The sequence below is a fragment of the Cherax quadricarinatus genome, chromosome 80 (genome assembly GCF_038502225.1).
Source record: "Cherax quadricarinatus isolate ZL_2023a chromosome 80, ASM3850222v1, whole genome shotgun sequence".
NCBI classification, from domain to species: domain Eukaryota; kingdom Metazoa; phylum Arthropoda; class Malacostraca; order Decapoda; family Parastacidae; genus Cherax; species Cherax quadricarinatus.
The window spans coordinates 19583889-19602403 of record NC_091371.1 but is presented as its reverse complement, the minus strand read 5'-3'; the positions used below and the strand labels follow the sequence as shown (position 1 = coordinate 19602403).

Below are 18515 nucleotides of genomic sequence, written 5' to 3'. Positions count from 1 at the left end.
GCAAAGGTTGGTTTGAGAGATTTAAGAATCGTTGTGGCATACACAGTGTGATAAGGCCTGTTCTGGAAGAAAATGCCAAACAGGACCTACAGTACTCAGGAGGAAAAGGCACTCCCAGGATACAGTGTCTCATCAGTCATTGCTGCATCTTCAATAAAGGTAAGTGTCATTTATTCTTCATTTAGTAGACTAGTACATGCACAATATATACTGTGCATGTACTACTCTACTATTGTGCATGTATCCTTCTCTTTGTGTGTGGGAAAATGTATATTTCATGTGGTAAAAATTTTTTTTTCATACTTTTGGGTGTCTTGCACGGATTAATTTGATTCCCATTATTTCTTATGGGGAAAATTCATTCGCATACCGATTATTTCGCATAACAATTACCCCTCTTGCACGGATTAAAATCGTTATGCGGGGGTCCACTGTATTTTATATAAACATTAAAACCCAAGAAAATTACAGTGGGGTTTCTGAGCTGAAAAATTGAGACTGTAATAGAAGACAATATAAACATAACTCCTGAAAACACATATCACAGACCATACATAGCACTAATACCCATCATGCCTTGCTAACAAAACCAAGATATCGTGACAGTCTGATTTATCAAAGCTTTTCTGTCCTCTACAGGCACTCCAGACGTGTAGAGGACAGTACAAGCATAGTATTTTGGGGGGAACACACAAGTGCCACACAGGACAAGACAAAAATAACAATGACAATTTACCTGCCCTATTGCTTTGCAATTAAATTCCTACATAAATATTTATATATTGTATTTTCTGTAAGTTGATTATCATATTGATGATAGTGGTATTGGCAGCACACTTCTGCCAACACTATTATTAATGTACTATCATTATTAAAACATTCAGATAAACCAACCATAACCATATAAGAAGAAACTAACCTTCAAGTTCAAAATAAACATTTTGTAAAATGAAAAAGTACCCCTTAATTTATAGAAGGGGCAATGTAAAAAAATGTTTTATTTGTTTTGAGCTCAGTATGTTCCCCTCAATCTACAGCTGCTTATGGCTGGTAATTTATTGCAATTCAAGAGGTTTTTAACCTAAATTTTTAATAAACTCTTACAAATTTCAAGAAAATCCTCAAAATCTATACATTGTATACACATTTTTTCTTCAAAGCGGCACATGCAAAAACCCTCGGACATAACACAAATATGAGAAGAGTACTGCACATTTCATCCACAATTTAATTACAATCTTGCAGAACCACTAAACTCATAAGGGCTGTACAGCACCTGAGGACTAAGAGATTAATAGATTTGATAGAAAGGAATAGTGCTAATTTATTGGATCAAGAACTCTTCAGCATCAAGGCTCAGCATTCAGTAACTACAAATGTGAACAATTATGTATATATAACACCGTAGCCTTTACAAAGCTTATACTGTACAGCAATACATTGTCTGACAACAAGACTACTTATTGAAATATTTTATTGAAATACAATATTAACCTTTTTGTTCACATGTGGGTTTGTCACTGACCCATGATTTTTACACATATAAATAGGTAGAAATATCACATTACACTGAATAAATTAATAATTAGGTGGTCAAAATAGGTGGTGAAGACAGTGCATGAGCAAGGATGTTAGTTAGGTCAGGCAAACACATTACAATAGGTATCATGACATAAATTTACAATCATTTTTTCAAGGCAAAAAATCCCATGAGGTTTAGGTGGTAATTTTTAACAAAAGTTTTACAACAGTAGGTAGATATGAGCTTGCAATAGATCAAATGGGGATGATAATTATATTTTCTTTATAAATGCTACTGTTATTATTTAGTTATATGACTGTTCCCTGTGAATGTGTGCATCACGGATAAGCTGACCTGTAGCTCAGTGGTAGAGTGCTTAGCTCAACTGAATACACCTGGGTGAAAGTCCTGAGTAAGGAGCTTTCCCTGTTCACCTATCAGTAAGTATGTACCTGGGGAGGGGTTAAATGACTTGTGGACTGCATCCTGGGAAAAGTTTTCACATCTTAGATATCTAAGACTGAGCTTTGAAATAAGCTGAGGTAGGATAACAGTATAGACTGTACATTCAAATGCACAAAAAATACATTCACAATTGAACTAGGCAGGACTGTTCACCCTTGTTTAAAAATGATTGCTCACTCTCACTCTGGTGATTATTTGTAAGGAGAGTAAGCTAAGTGACCTACACATACACTGCTCTACGTGAAAGTTTCGTAGGTTAGTAGACAGCAACCACCCAGTATGGCACTACCCTCCTGTAATGTGTAAAACTAAAGTTCATTAAACATTTTGCCTAATGACAGGAATATTGGTCTATACAGTGGAACCTCGGTATTCGAACAGCTCTGTACTCAAACAATTCGGTACTCGAATGCTTTGTTCGGTAAAAACAAATCGCTTGGTAGTCGATCATTTGCTCGGCACTCAACCAAACAAACATGACCTGCCAGAACATGTGTCAGTCTCCCCGCGGCTGTTGCTCAGTCCAAAACTCTGCTGAACTTCACTGTAAACTATTTCGTGTTTCATTGCATTTTTTGGTGTTTTTTTATATTATTTGTATAAATAAGTCACCATGGGGGCCTAAGATTAGTGATAACACCCAATCAAAAAGAAAATTGGTTAATGTGTGTTTGCCCTGATGTAAACACTGCCTCTACCTCTCCACATAATATGCCTTTTATTATTAATTTCAGTGTCTTTATTGTGCTTTTAGGTTATCTACTGAATTTCTGATATAAAGCTGGAATAAATGTGATAGATAGATAATCTTTATTACCAATATTAGCGTAATTACACAACACTGTATTCGTGCCACTGCTAGTATCCGGCTATCAAGACAACTCATCAGATACTGGATGCTCCTTCTGCTATCCCCTCTCTCTCTCTCTCTCTCTCTCTCTCTCTCTCTCTCTCTCCTATAGCTCCTCCCACTTCAGGCCCCTCATATATTATGCTTGCTTTCCATTTTGAATTGTTATTCACACAAAAAATAGATTTACTGTTATGCAGACTACTGTATTATTGAAAAAATGGTATAAATAATATCAGCGCATTTGTGAAACCATATTAGACCCAACAGTTGATGTGTATTTGATGCATGATGTGATTTGTTTACTCTTGAACATCAGCAAAAATCGAACATTTCCGCTGCTTTGAGCTCAATTTCAAGGTACTTTTAGTTTGTAAACCATTCAAAATCATCTCCATTTCTGTAATATATCTTTCATTCTATCAAATGATACCAAGAAAACAAGAATACAATTAAAAATACCATACGAAAATACACCGCAAAGTTTCTGTAAGTGTATTTTTGTGGTCTGAAACGGATTAACCTAATTTACGTTATTCCTTGTGGGAAAAATTCGTTCAGAACTCAAACAGACTGGCACTCAAACAGCCTTCTGGAATGAATTAAGTTCGAGTACCGAGGTTCCATTGCACTTTGTTTCATGAACAAACAAAATAAGAGGTAAATCTACAAACTTTTACTTACATTCAGTATACATTTTCAGTCTCGGCTGAGTGGTTGAGGGGAGTAGACGTGTGCTGGGGATCTGGACCTACTAATTCACAGGCCTACCCATTTCTCCCGACTGATAAGTCATCATTAAAACTCCTACTGTTGGAAGACAGCTTCAGTGTTGTGAGAACTCTTATGTGCGAGCTGTGACTAAGGATATACCTGGTCAAACACTGGAAATAGTTTTCCTTTTTGCAAAGGCCCTCACAGGCCTCTGCTTCCCCTCTGCCTTTCATTTGACCTCAGCCTTTCGCCTCTATCAACATGGAGTGTAGAGGCGAATTTTGCTAGTCCACTGCTACTCGTGCCTCTCAAAATGCTCACAACTCATCGCTTTACCAACCTGAGGAATAACGACGAGTGTGCAGTCCTATGTGAGTTGGTAACCCAGGTGTCCACACACTGAAAATTCGTCTTTCACTCCAAGACACGTGTGCTAGAAGTTCTGCAAGTTTGGAGTAACAATCTCTACGAGTATTGCAGTGTGTGGTAACTCTTGAGAAGTCTGCCTCAGCCTGTGACCTTGAGCGAGGCACTGCATCACCTGCCTGAGACTTTCGCCCATATTGACTATGTGAAGAGAGGCGAATGTGCGTGCTCAGTTGCCCCTGCTGTTCTCCTGTGTCCCCAGCTCTCCTCCTTTAAACTCAGCCGTTCGCCTCTATCAACGACGTGCAGTGTAGAGGTGTATTTTGCTGCCCCGCTGGTACTCGAATATGTGAGTTCCGCAAGTGCTGCAGATTTGTTGTAACTATTTGCATGAGTGGATTACGCTGACTTAGGACATTGTGCTACCATCAGTACCTACGTAGGCTTAAAATGAGTGAGGAATGTCTGGCCTGCTGGGTGACCTTGAAAATGGCACTATAAGACCCGCATGCCACTTACACCCATACTGCGTGTGTCTAGTGAGGTGAATGTCCCTTCCTCGACTTTCCTATTCACCGGTATCCCTTAACTCGTCGCCATTATCTACATATGGGATAAGGGCGAGTTTAGCTGATCCAGGCCAAACAGCGCTCCAAGCCAGCCAGTGAAGGCCAAGGCTACATCTGTTCTGAATCCCAGAATGCCTTTGTGAACGTTCTACAGTGTTCCGGCCGTACCTTCGGTGTTGTGAGAACTAGTTCTTATGTAGTGAAAATTTGTGTCATTCCAAGACACGTGTGCTAGATGAGTTAACAAGTAGTACAGGGTTGGTAACTCTCGAGACGACTGTGGGCCCAGTGAATGACCTTGAAAATTGCACTGCGACCTGCAGGCCACTACACCCATATTGCCTGTGTCTAGCGAGGTGAATATCCTTTCCTTGTCCCTTCTCCTTCCTCGATTTGGAACTCAGCCGTTCGCCTCTATTTGCTTGTGGTCTAGAGGCGGTTTTTTGCCAGACCACATGGGTGCTTGAGTGCCCGTGTCCTCTGTGCCGCACTCCGCTCATCTTGCGAGTGTCTCCTGTGTGCCTGCCTGCCTGCTGCAAGCAGGTGTCCGGGTGGTTGGCGCGGGCTTGGCGAGCACAGTCAAGCAAGCTTGAGGGTGGCACTAGAAGCTAGCCAGAACAAGCTAAGGCAGCCTGCAGTTATAGCTGTCCTAGGGCCCAGCATGTCTGTATACGTTCTGCAGTGCTGCTGGCATACCAGTGTTTCCTGTAGTGGCTAGTGGCTTGAGACATGCAATTTGACGAGCATTGCAGTGCTGACATTTTGAGTACATGCCAGAGGTTCACTTATTGTAAACATAGTAAGCATTGGCTTGTACACAGTGAACATTCATCTGTCATACGTGTGCTAGAAGTGTTAAGTGCTGCTTTCCCCAACAGTTAATTGTCATTTGTAAGCCTGTATTAAGACTTTAAAAGGCTCAGAGTGTACTTCAGTGTAGTGACTCCTTACATTTGATAAATCAGTGTAATACATGCTCTGCTCAGTGTAACTGAACTATTAAATACGGTTACATAATTAAGTTGCTTGTCCTAGTGTCATTGTTGTGTTTTCTAATACATTTTCTCGTTCAGACTGAAACTTTACTGCTAAATTCCCAGTAATATTTCAAATTGCAGTGTTCATCTGTGGTGTGAGTGTGTAACTTATGCTTTGTATTTTTACTGTGAACAAGCTTACTCCTGCATAATGTTCAGTTTCATGAATACTTTCTTACTTGAGTAATTCGGTTACCTTTCAACTGTGTTAAGCAAGAGTCAGCCTGTTAACATCTATGTTCCTTGCCATCTCATCTAGTGGGTCTAGCGCCTAGTTAAAATTGTAATAGTAACAATTTGCAATCATTATACTTCTAGTTATACATTGTGTAAATTGTTTTAGACTATTTGATCAACTGGATTGTAGTGTTTAACTTCTGATACACCAATTTAATGACTGCAGACACGCACTGACACATAATAAACACATTAAAACGCTGGTAACTCCAGAAGCTGGGCCTAGTGTGTGACCTTGAGAAGTTGAGTGTGTTTATTACGACCAGCGGTGTACCACTCTCACCTATATTTACATCAACAAAAGTGTATTCTAAGTGATAAAGTGTACACTTGGTGTACTTGGTAACACTTGTCATACATAGTAACGCGTGTGTAAGTGAGATTGTTTAGGTACTGGTTCATCTATCTACAGCTGCACACTTATGCTTGCATACATGTATAACATAGTAACGTGTGAGTTACCCAGGATGGACCAAGGAAGTCGACCAGAGTGATTTATCTCATTGTCATTGTAACATTACCTAGTTTTTTTTTGTTTTGTGTTTTTTTTTTTTTTTTTTTTTTTTTTTTTTTTTTTTTTTTTTTTTTGTTTTTTTTTTTATAATACTGTTTACAATCTATGGTTGGGGTAAGAGGTTGTCTTCAGCATTCATTGTGATGTCTGCTATATTATTATTTCAGTGAGGTACATTAGGTGGCAGTAGCCTGAACTAACTCAAGTGGAAGTTATCATTGAATTTGAACCTCATGTTTAATGTGATGTATGTCAGAATTCTAATTTTATGCTCAATATTACCTACTTTGTCTCTCTCTCTCTCTCTCTCTCTCTCTCTCTCTCTTCATCTTTGTAATTTGTGATAAGGTGTAAGACCTCGCCTGTACCATCCATTATATCATTATATGTACCATATTATTACCACACATACAAGAGGTCTCTGAGTGTGTTTTTGGTGGGGTGTGTGTCGTATTGAGTGGTGGTGGTCTGGGTTGAGTATGGTTGGAGGTGTTCATTGAACTTGAGCACTTGTGTCTTGTGATCTATTTTGGACTTCTGACTTTGTAGTGAATATTTGCTCTTGCATAAGCTATAAGGGAAAGATAAGCGAGGAATTCTTGTGTTGTGAGTCTTACACCAGATATCATCACTGGCAAACATGGCAACTGTCATAGAGGAACCTATTTCTGCAGGTGATGGAAATGAAGATAGCTTCCAGACCTTTAAAAGTAAACAAAAGAGAAAAAGTGAGAAAGGGCTAGAGCGTCGACGTAGTCAGACTCACTTGACTCGTACACAATGTGATACTAAACGTCCTTGGTGCACAGAGGCTGCAAGAAGTCTTTCTTCAAAGGAAGAATGTGTTAAGCTGAACTTCCCTGACAACACCCCGCTGCCTGCTAAGTGTGCATGGCTAATGGAAGCTGTAAACAAGCATCCTAACTCAAGGATCCAATTTAGGAAAAACACACACAACTTTGTGTTTGTGGAACAGAATAAAGAGCTGATTAATGATCTACTTAGTACACCTTATGGGGATATTAAGCTGCTCCGACCTCCATCAGACACTCACCACTTTAAAAAATGGGTCAGTATCATAATCTTTGGATACCCTCTCTGCATGGACCCATCCCATCTGACTCTAAGTGAGCATATCATCAAGCCTAAAAGACTTAAAGGAAAATCCCAAATTATTGCCAGTTGGGTAGGTCCTGTGCCCCTCCCCCGGAATATCTGGGTGCATGGTTTACGTTTCCTAAACATCGAAGTGTACCTACCCCCTAAACGTAGGTGTTACAAATGCCAGCACTATGGCCATGTTGCAGTAGACTGTGGAATACTACATTCTTGGTGTGGTAAGTGTGCTGGGAAACATTCCACTAGAGAATGCACAGTAGGCCCTGACAGCCGAAAATTTAAGTGTATTAACTGTAAAGAAGTTGGGGTTACAGTTTCCCACAAGGACTGCAGTCAGAACCCAAACAACCTTCGATGTAAACCTGATAACAGTCCTTTAATGGTAACTGAGGATGGGGCCATCCAGTCTACCACAGCCAGATCTGAGACTGAACCTCTGCAAAGTGTGCAAGAACCCCACCTCACTGCAAAGGATTCTGGTGATACCAGAATGCCATCACACACACCAGCTGTGGAGGAGCTAGCCATCCCTGCTAGCACATATGGAACTACTGGTCTGCCACTACAGATACCTATGGCTACACCTGAATATGGGGATGAGTTTGTCATTTCTCCCAATACACACAACTACAACAGTCAGACGGACACCACACAGGTAACCTCCCTGGAAATTGGAGATGAGTCAGATGCACAGGACCTACCTGCAATGAATGATGAAACAGAGAACACTAATGTAACCATGGTACCTGTTAAGGTGATAGGTGTTAAAGAAAGCACTAACCCAGAAGTGCCATCCTCCGGAGAGGCATTGGATTCGCCTGACCTTCCTCATATTATAACAACTTTCCAGAAAAAAATTGAGCATCTTGAACAGATCCTGACAAGTTTAATAAATATATGTAATCAGGATGATGCTCTTGAGCATGGTGATGATGTCAAAAGTGCAGCAATCTCCGTTCAGCTTCCAGCAATTTGTGAGAAAGAAGCCCATAACTCTTGCCTTCAAGACTTGCCTTATCACTGGCTGCCAAAATGCCGAAAAATGCTTAAAAATAAAGGTCCTGAAGATAAAGACGTACAAACTATGCTATTTGCTCTTAAGTATCTGCACACTGTAGTCAAAGCATAATAGTTTTACCATCTTATGAGCAAGAGATTGTAATAACTCACTACAATGGATACATTACAAATCTTTTCATGGAACATTGCTTCCATCAGGAAGCGGTTGCCTGACTTACATCATATTAGTGCAACCAAGAATATTGATGTCATCTGTTTGCAGGAATGTAGATTGAAAGATGGAGCACCTCCACCAAACTTGCCTGGATATGCAGCTTATAACCTAAGGTCAACCAACTGTTGTGTGATGTATGTCAGAAAGAGCTTGCCACATTCACTCCTTTCCTTGCAGAGTCGAGTTAACATGCAGTATCATGGTGTCAAAGTATATGCAGGCGATTTTTCCATAAACATTTTTAATCTCTATGCCCCAGCGAACCAGCTTCGACCTGATGCTTTACCAGATCGCATCAATAGTGAACCTACCATCATTCTTGGAGATTTTAATGCCAGACATAAGAATATTGGTGGGTCTATAACAAACACCAATGGAACTAAACTAGTGAGATTGCTAAATGAGCATGATAATGTTCGAATTGTGGGCACTACTGAGCCTACTCACATATATGGTGGCATACTAGATCTGTGTCTTGGATTTAATACATCATATACGATGCATGACTCTGTCATAGTTGATGATCTTCTATCTGATCACTTCCCAAGACTAACAACTGTCAATCTTGATCACATCTCCAGCAATCAAGGAGCTAAATACAGAAGGAGGAAACTTATTCTCAAACCAGAACACAGAGACAACTTTATTAACCACTTGGATCAATGGTATAAGAATTACGAGCCCATTGGCACACAAAAATTTAATGATGATTTAATTACCACTATTGAGAGTGTTCTCACAGATCAAGTGGGCAGGAATAGGAAACAAAAACCCTCCACTATAAATAACAATAAAAACCAATGTAAATACTATAATGATCCACAGCTGCGCAATCTAACACATGCAGCTAGGAGGATTGGTAAAGCATACCGTGAATGTAGAACCCCAGACCTGCTCAGAACGTTCCAAGCTGCACTAACAAATGCAAGGAATAGAAAGGAAGAACTTAGGCAACAGGAATGGGAACAGTTTGTTAGTGGATTAAATAGGTCCACCCCTTTGAGTTTGGCTTGGAAAGGTATAAATAAAATAACCAGGAAAAAGACTGGCAATGTTGCTCATCCCTTTCCTCTTGAAAAAGCAAATGACCTCATAAATGACTGGTCCAAAACATCCAGGCATGAAAGCCTTCCATCTCATATTAGAAAAAATTTAGAGAGTACTTCTGAAGAAATGTTGAAACTGATTAATTTTATGAGCCAAAATATTGATGAGAGTGATTGCCTCTTTACCGAGTATGAATTAGATAATGCATTAACCAAAGGTCGATCAACTGCTCCTGGAGAGGATGGTATAACCTATGATATTCTCAGAACTCTAAGGCACGTGCCTGATAACCCTTTGTTGGCACTGTATAATCTCAGTTACATTGAGGGCGTTCTTCCTACTTCCTGGACCAATAGTCTCATTGTGCCTATCCCTAAGCCCCAACAGCCTGATACATTTAGGCCGATCTCCTTAACTAGTTGTCTTTGTAAAACTTTTGAAAGAATGATGCTTAACAGACTGTACTACAGAATCAGACATCAACTTTCCCCCTACCTCTATGGGTTCATGAAAGGTAAAAGTGTGCAGAACTGTATTTCCACCTTTCTCACTGCACACACCTCTACTAGTTTTACCACTTTTCTTGATCTAAAATCTGCATTTGATATTGCGAACAGAACCGTTATACTACATGAACTAGCCAAAATGAATATTGGTGGTAGCTTACTCTGCTGGATAATAGGATACCTGTCAAATAGAGTATCCTCTGTCCTTTACCAAGGCTTCAGAAGTGATTCTAAAGAAATGTCTTTAGGTACACCGCAGGGAGGAGTTCTTAGTCCCATGCTATTTAATATTCTGATTAATGCTCTCCTAAATGCTCTACCTGCCTCACCTAAACATATAGCTATAAGCTATGCTGATGATATCATGATCCATACAACAGGGCATAAGAAGATGAATACCATTCTTAATGAAGTTCAAGCAATTTGTAATCGACTAGGCCTCATAATATCTTCCTCTAAAACTAAGATATTAACAAGCAAACGACATCCCCCACCCATCTATTTGCAGGGTGAAATCATTAGCTACGTTAAAACTTACAGATATCTTGGTGTAGATGTACCCTTTAACAAATCCACTATACCACAACTAAACAAGAAATGTAAAGCTAGGCTAAATGCTCTCAAAGCTGTTGCTGGCTACAATCCCAACTATGGTGCAAATGTGAGAATCGTGAGAATGATGTACATAGCCTATGTTAGGTCCTTAATTGATTATGCTGCTCCCATGTTGATATTAGCTAGAGAAAGTTCTCTCCGACCCTTGGAGTTAATGCAAAATGAAGCTCTCAGGATTATTCTTGGCTGTCCCAGATCTACAAAAGTTCTTAACATGAGGAAGGAGCTTGGTATTTCTAGTATCAGTGATAGGATTGTTGAAATTAACACTGTACTCGGTATTAGAATGTTGAGAAACGAACCAGACACTGTCACAGTGAATCTTACCAAGTGTCTAGAGGTAAATACACACAGATCTAAATGGATTGTGAAAACGTGCAATTGCATTAAGTTTTATAACCTGCATGAACTGTATCACTGTAGGCAACAAGAGCATTTCACCCCTCCATGGAAGATGTGTTCATTTAATATCACATACCTACAAGTCCCTCCCAAGAAGCTCATTGCTAGTAATCCCTTCCTTAAATCTCTTGTTAGAGCAACTGCTCAAGAAGAAATTTCTCACCTAGCTGGTAGTAACAAGTTATCACAAGTTATATACACTGATGGATCTAAACAGGAGTCTTCTGGCAGGGCTGCATCTGCTCTTGTTGCCACCTCCCTAGTTAAGAACGATAATAAATTTGTTGAGTTAGGCATAAGAATTAACAACTGGGCGTCTACACTGCAAACTGAATTGTTTGCAATCCTAATGGCGCTAAAGCTAACCTATGACACTGAGCTTGACTCTATCATCATTACTGATTCTATGTCATCATTGAAGGCTCTTGGCTCATATAATGACTCCAACAACATGCTCATTGGGGAAGCCAGGTATAGATACTCAAAAATTAGGGACAAAGGAATTAATGTACAATTGCTATGGATCCCATCACACATTGGATTACTCCTTCATGATAAAGTTGATATGTTAGCCAAGAAGAGTATCGAGAAGGAGAATGTAGAATATAACTTTGGTATAACTGTGTCTAGCATTAGGAATAATATTAGGAGAGAAGTAAATAATGAAAATGATTGTTATAGGAATGCAGTTAGAAGCCTGAGTAGATCTATAACCCACTATGATAACATGAACGTAGATAAGTATGTTTATGGAGCAACTTGCAATGTGAACAGACTGACTGATGTTGTAGTGGCCAGGCTTAGGCTTGGTTACAAGTACTTCTGGCAGTTTGGGAGACACACAGATGATGATCAAACTAAATGTAAATTATGTGATCAGGCATATGGTCACTCTCTTGAACACTATGTGCTTAATTGTCCACTTATTGAGGAATACAGAGACAGACAGTATAATAACCTATGTGACATGTCAAGATATCTTATTAATGAAAATAAGATACCAGATATACTAAGCAAATTTCCTAAATTTGCTTGTAACAGATAAGTGAACTATAGATATGTAGATATAAATCCATATGTATTCCTGTTAACCCTTTGGGGCCTAGTTCCTAGGCCTTTTGTGTATCCATATGCTCTCGCGCTACCGTCCACAGGATGGATATGGGGTGCACAATAAACTAGCCACTTCGGTGGCAAAATCTAAAATCTAAGAGTGATTTTCGTGTGCAAGTTCGGTACTAGTCCCTCTAGGATCTTCCAGGTGTATATAATCATGTATCTCTCCCTCCTGCGTTCCAGGGAATAAAGGTTTAGGAACCTCAAGCGCTCCCAGTAATTGAGGTGTTTTATCTCCGTTATGCGCGCCGTGAAAGTTCTCTGTACATTTTCTAGGTCGGCAATTTCACCTGCCTTGAAAGGTGCTGTTAGTGTGCAGCAATATTCCAGCCTAGATAGAACAAGTGACCTGAAGAGTGTCATCATGGGCTTGGCCTGCCTAGTTTTGAAGGTTCTCATTATCCATCCTGTCATTTTTCTAGCAGATGCGATTGATACAATGTTATGGTCCTTGAAGGTGAGATCCTCCGACATGATCACTCCCAGGTCTTTGACGTTGGTGTTTCGCTCTATTTTGAGTCAATACAATTACATTGCTCTGATAGCTTAGGTGACTGGAAAAAAAAAAAGTGGATGTGGAAAATTTAGTAAAGGTTTATCTACGTAAAACAAGCAATCAAAGAAGAGGGAGTGGAAGATTGAAGGAAAATCTGGGTACGTGGAAAAGAAAACCGAGAATTAAGAGAAATGCCAAGTTATTCAAAATTTTAAAGAAATATTATACGGTGGAACCTCAAATATCAAACTTTCTTCATTCCAGATGGCTGTTCGAGTGCCATTACCAAACAAATTTATTCCCATCAGGAATAATGTAAATTAGATTAGTTCATTTCAGACCCTCAAAAATACACTTACAAAAATACACTTACATAATTGGTCGAATTGGGAGCAGTTCAATATCTGAGGTTCCACTGTAAATACAAAATACAATTATGAATAAACATGAAAAATGCTTAGCATGAAAACGATTTTTTAATTTTAACCCTTTACCAGGCCTGGAGAGGGGTGATCACCCTTTTCCACTCTTGGTAAAGGGGTGATTACCCTTTCCCAGGCCTGGTAAAGGGTTAAAACTTGAGAATCAGGTCTAGAGTAAAATGAGCTCACTTGTCAATCTCAGATGTTTCATTCAAAATCAGCGGAGCTGAAGGAGCTTGGGGAACTGCTACTGCTTCTGTCTGCCATCCTGGTGTTGTGCCAAAACACTGAAAAATGCATTTCAGGAAGTAACAACTTGTTTGATAAAGGTATTGGATTCAATAAACTGCATAAAAGGGACATGTTACACAGTATACTGTGCTGTATATGAGGCATGGCTGATAGCAAGAATGGAATATTATAACTTTGGCAACAATGCATTAAAATAATACAGTATTTACGTAAAAAATTATGACACATAGTATAGTACAGTGTACAGTATACATATCTCATAGAGCAGAAGATTTTGGCTCATGCAGGTGGGAGATTCTGAGGACATTACATTTTATTTTGTGTTGCCAAGTTGGGCTGAATAGGAATTAATTAACAGGGCCTCATCAGGCCATTTATTTATCTGACTTTTTTGGGTAATCCTAGAAAATCTACACATGTGCTGCTATGCATAAACAGTAATAACACAGTTCCATAAACATGTAATACAATGGACCCCTGGATATTGGCCGGTGCAGATACCAGCCAAATTGGATTTCGGCTGCTTTTCTGGCCCAAATTTTATCCTGGATTTCGGCTGGCAACTCAGAAATCGGCCGCATTGGACATGTCCGCCCACCACGCCATGTGAATGAGTCAGTCTGGCTGTGTCTCTTGGTAAGTGAACAACACTCCGCACCTTCATCCAAGCATTTCATTGTAAACCATTTTTTTTTGTGGTTGTTTATTGAATGCAATTGCAAAATAAGCCACCGTGGGGCCAAGAGTTAACCACTGAAGAGCTGCAAGACCTCTTCATCTGCAACAGCAACAGACCACAGCTGAGGAAATAGGTTCAGAGGAGGAGGAGAAGAGAGGGAAGAAGGTGCCTTCTTTAGCGATTAAGGACATTTGTGCCATATTTGCAACATGTTCAGTTACAAAACCTTGTCCCACTTCAGGCAAATCTTAAAGAGACGCCAGAAACAGACCACTCTTGACAGTTTTTTTTGCGACAGGGGTGCAGTGACTCTCAAGTTGGTCCTAGTGCCAGTAAAAGACAAAGAAGGGAAGTAACTCCAGATAGGGACTAAATACCTGAAGTCCTTATGGAGCAGGATTCCCCTTCCAAACAATAATCAGTCCTCCATGTCTCCTCCTCCTTGTCTTCCATACACCAACAAGAATCTTCAATAAAGGTAAATGTGATGTTAAATGTTCATTTATCCATTTCATTAGTCATTTCATTTAGTTCTCATTTTTTTGTGTATGTAAAACTATAGTTAATCTTTAAAAAATGTATTTTTTGCTAATATTTTTGGGTGTTTGGAATGGATTAAGTGTATTTACATTAATTCCTCTGGGAAATATTACTTCTGTTTTCTCCCTTTTCGGATTTAGGCCGACCTTCTGGAACGGATTACGGCAGACCTTCTGGAACAAATTACAGCCAAAATCCGAGGTTCCACTGTACAACCATGACCAGTTTTAAAAGTCATCTGTTTTCAAATCCCAGTTTAGGTATGAGACTGGCTTAGGGGAGGGAATTATCCCTGGAATCATTAATATACAAGACATGGCTGTGACCAGTTTTGAGTTTTTCTACCCTTGGAGCCCAGCTTGGGGCCCAGGTTTTTCTGTTGCTTGCCTGTTCAACCGGTCTTTTGCTGTTGGCAGTGTGCTCTCCCACATATTATTATTATTACAATCAAGGGGGAAGCGCTAAACCCGGAGGATTATACAGCGCCTGGGGGGGATGTGGAAGGCATTCAGGCTTAATTTGGGGAACTGGAGCACAGATCCAATTCCCTAAATCAAGAGCCCCTCACCAACATCAAGGAACCTTCCTTGAGGGGCTCTCCCACATAGCCATCATCGGTTGGTTGATCTGGTACTTGGCAATACTCATGTTTCCTTTTGAAAACTTCTACATTAAAATTTACATTGACATTTACCACTCCATAACCTATGTCTAGTTTTAAGTAGTGTGTGAGCATTAGGGTTAGTCTGCGCAAAATGCTCATGCATGCTAGTATCTTTCTTTGTGTACACAATATTTTATTACATGACATGCAAAGAAATAAAAATTTTGAATTTTGAATTTCTGATATTGCTGCTAAGCAGGTTGAACAGTCTTGGACCATGTTATTATTATATATTATAATCATGGGGGAGCACTAAACCCGTAGGATTATACAGCTCATGTGGAGGGGGGGATGGAAGGCATTCAGGGAACTGGAGCACAGATCCAGTTCCCTAGAACAAGAGCCCCCTCACCAGCGTCAAGGAACCTTCCTTGAGGGGTCTTGGACCACAAATGTTGAGTTATCAAGGACCCCAATGGATATAAGTCACTGACTCTTTTGGGTTATCCTAGGTAATTTACACTATGTATGATGATTGTACTCATGTGTACCTATACCTAAATAAACTTTCTTACCGTGCTTATGGCAACCCTGCTTTATATGGTCTATTTTACACTTCCTCTCATATCTCTCACTCCTGTACATTTTTATGGCAGTGTGCAAATTTGAGACTTGGCCCTCAGGTTCATCCAAGGAATGGGCGATTATAATATAATCAAAGTAAGCACTAAACCTAAAAAGGGTCCAATAAATGAGAGGCCAGGTATAATTCCTTGGATCAAACACCCCTCACCTCACCTATATCAAGGAACCTCCATGGAGACGAACAATTCTACAAAAATATGAGACTACTCACCCCAATGGAAATACCAATAACAATGGAAATAAATCAGTCAGACATTTTGGATTATCGTTGGTAATTTACATTATATATGATAATTGTATGTGTGTACCTGTATTATTATTATTATAATCAAAAAGAAGCGCTAAGCCACAAGGACTATACAGGGTGTGTGTACCTGTAGCTAAATAAACTTACCCTTAAAGAATTTCGAAGAGTAGGATAAAATAATCTTTGAGCCATAATACAATGGTGTTCTGGTCGGGTTTGTAAGGACCAGTGACAACTTAAGCAGTGTCATTCCTGCTTCCTCATGTACGGAGAAGATACGTTGTCCACAGCTGAGCTATGAAAGAAAAGGGAACAGGAATTCCTTTATAAATAAAAACAGACACAAGAAGTTCCCAAGTAGATCAGGTGGACCACCTTCAATCCCCAGCAGAACGAGTCACCCTCACCTGAGTTCAGCAACCGGCTACCCACCAAAAACCGTAAAAGAAATGTTTGCAGAGCGGAAAAATGGACCTGGCTGGAATTAAGATAAGATTTCGTTCGGATTTTTAACCCCGGAGGGTTAGCCACCCAGGATAACCCAAGAAAGTCAGTGCGTCATCGAGGACTGTCTAACTTATTTCCATTGGGGTCCTTAATCTTGTCCCCCAGGATGCGACCCACACCAGTCGACTAACACCCAGGTACCTATTTGCTGCTAGGTGAACAGGACAACAGGTGTAAGGAAACGTGTCGAAATATTTCCACCCGCCGGGAATCGAACCTGGGCCCTCCGTGTGTGAAGCGGGAGCTTTAGCCACCAGGCCACCGGGGAGCGCTAAATCCATAGGATTATATAGTGCCTGTAGGGGAGGGGGATGAAAGGTATTCAGGGAACTGGAGCACTGATCCAATTCCCTAGATCAAGAACCCTTCACCAGCGTCAAGAAACCTCCTTTGAGGGTCGGCTAGATTATTATAATCAAGGGGGAAGCGCTAAACCCGGAGGATTATACAGCGCCTGGGGGGGAGATGTGGAAGACATTCAGGCTTAATTCGGGGAACTGGAGCACAGATCCAATTCCCTAAATCAAGAGCCCCTCACCAACATCAAGGAACCTTCCTTGAGGGGGGGTCGGCTAGAACCGAGTCCTGAGAGTGACCGGCGGTCAAACTAAATGAGGACAATTATCCCAGAGAGAATGGGGGAAATCTGTCACTGATACTCAAGCAAGAGCGAGACGTCCGCACTCAACGATGACTGGCGCAAAAGTCCTGTTAAAGAGTTGATACACACTCACTTGATTATTATAATCAAGGGGGAAGCGCTAAACCCGGAGGATTATACAGCGCCTAGGGGGGGGATGTGGAAGGCATTCAGGCTTAATTCGGGGAACTGGAGCACAGATCCAATTCCCTAAATCAAGAGCCCCTCACCAACATCAAGGAACCTTCCTTGAGGGGTCACACTCACTTGAGTGAACACTCAGCGAGCCACCAACACCAGATAAAACCAACCAACCAACACTTAGAAAGAACCATCAGCAAGGAAATTATTTATTTTTATATTTATGGAGAAGTGCTAAACCCACAAGTCATACAATGTCTAGGGAATAGGAAGCGATAATTCAATTCAAGGGGAGGATGGGTCCAATTCTTTGGATCAAGAGCCCCTCAAGGGATGAAGGAGTTGAGCGGAAGTTCCTAGGCCTCCTAAATTTCATATACGTATTCATATATTTTATTTGGATATGATACATAGTTGTACAATGAATTAAAGTAGTTGGGTGAACATGCCAAAAGCCCTTTGTATGCAGAGCATTATGGGCAGGCATTTGAAGTACAGGGGCTTCCTCTCAGACTGCAGCAATCAAAGCATGTCTAGTTTGCGACATCAGTAATGCTCTGAATACATTTCTCCTTTGTGTTGCAGGATATAGGAATACATTTACTTATTATTTGTCATTGAAGTTTGTGTTATCTGGTTTGAAAATTGCAAAATCACTAGTATTATATGCTTTACAAATTCTCCATCAACATGAGTATGTACTAAACAGGAACAGGTATCAGTATAGAAACCTCATTAATTGCTACTACCAACACCATAGAATAAACTGCCGGGAATTATATCATCTCAGCAACTTCCCATGGATGTAATAATACTGCAGACTCTGATTTATTGACACCAATTTATCATTTGTGACCCCAATCCATTCAGTGATACCCATCTAATATGCAAGAATCCTCATTAACTGTATTCATAAGCCAGCCTAAAATCCTTAAGACAGTTCAATATGATAAAAGCGTTTACTGTTAAAACCATTTGAGATCATGTACATATGAATCAACTAATTATTGCCTTATTGGTTTTATGATA

The 18515-nt window shown here is 40.1% G+C and overlaps 1 protein-coding gene across 1 annotated transcript in view; it reads right to left on the bottom strand.

The window, feature by feature from the left end:
- mRpL4 (mitochondrial ribosomal protein L4) overlaps positions 1-16502 on the bottom strand; it is a 42752-nt gene extending 26250 nt beyond the window's left edge. The window contains exons 1-2 of the mRNA XM_070102222.1: positions 16346-16502; positions 13421-13518 (exon numbers count right to left, since the gene is read on the bottom strand). Of these exons, the coding sequence (XP_069958323.1) occupies positions 13421-13518; positions 16346-16390 (143 nt within the window). The 5' untranslated portion in view covers positions 16391-16502. The remainder of the gene's footprint in view (positions 1-13420; positions 13519-16345) is intronic.
- Between the last annotated feature and the right edge of the window lie 2013 nt (positions 16503-18515).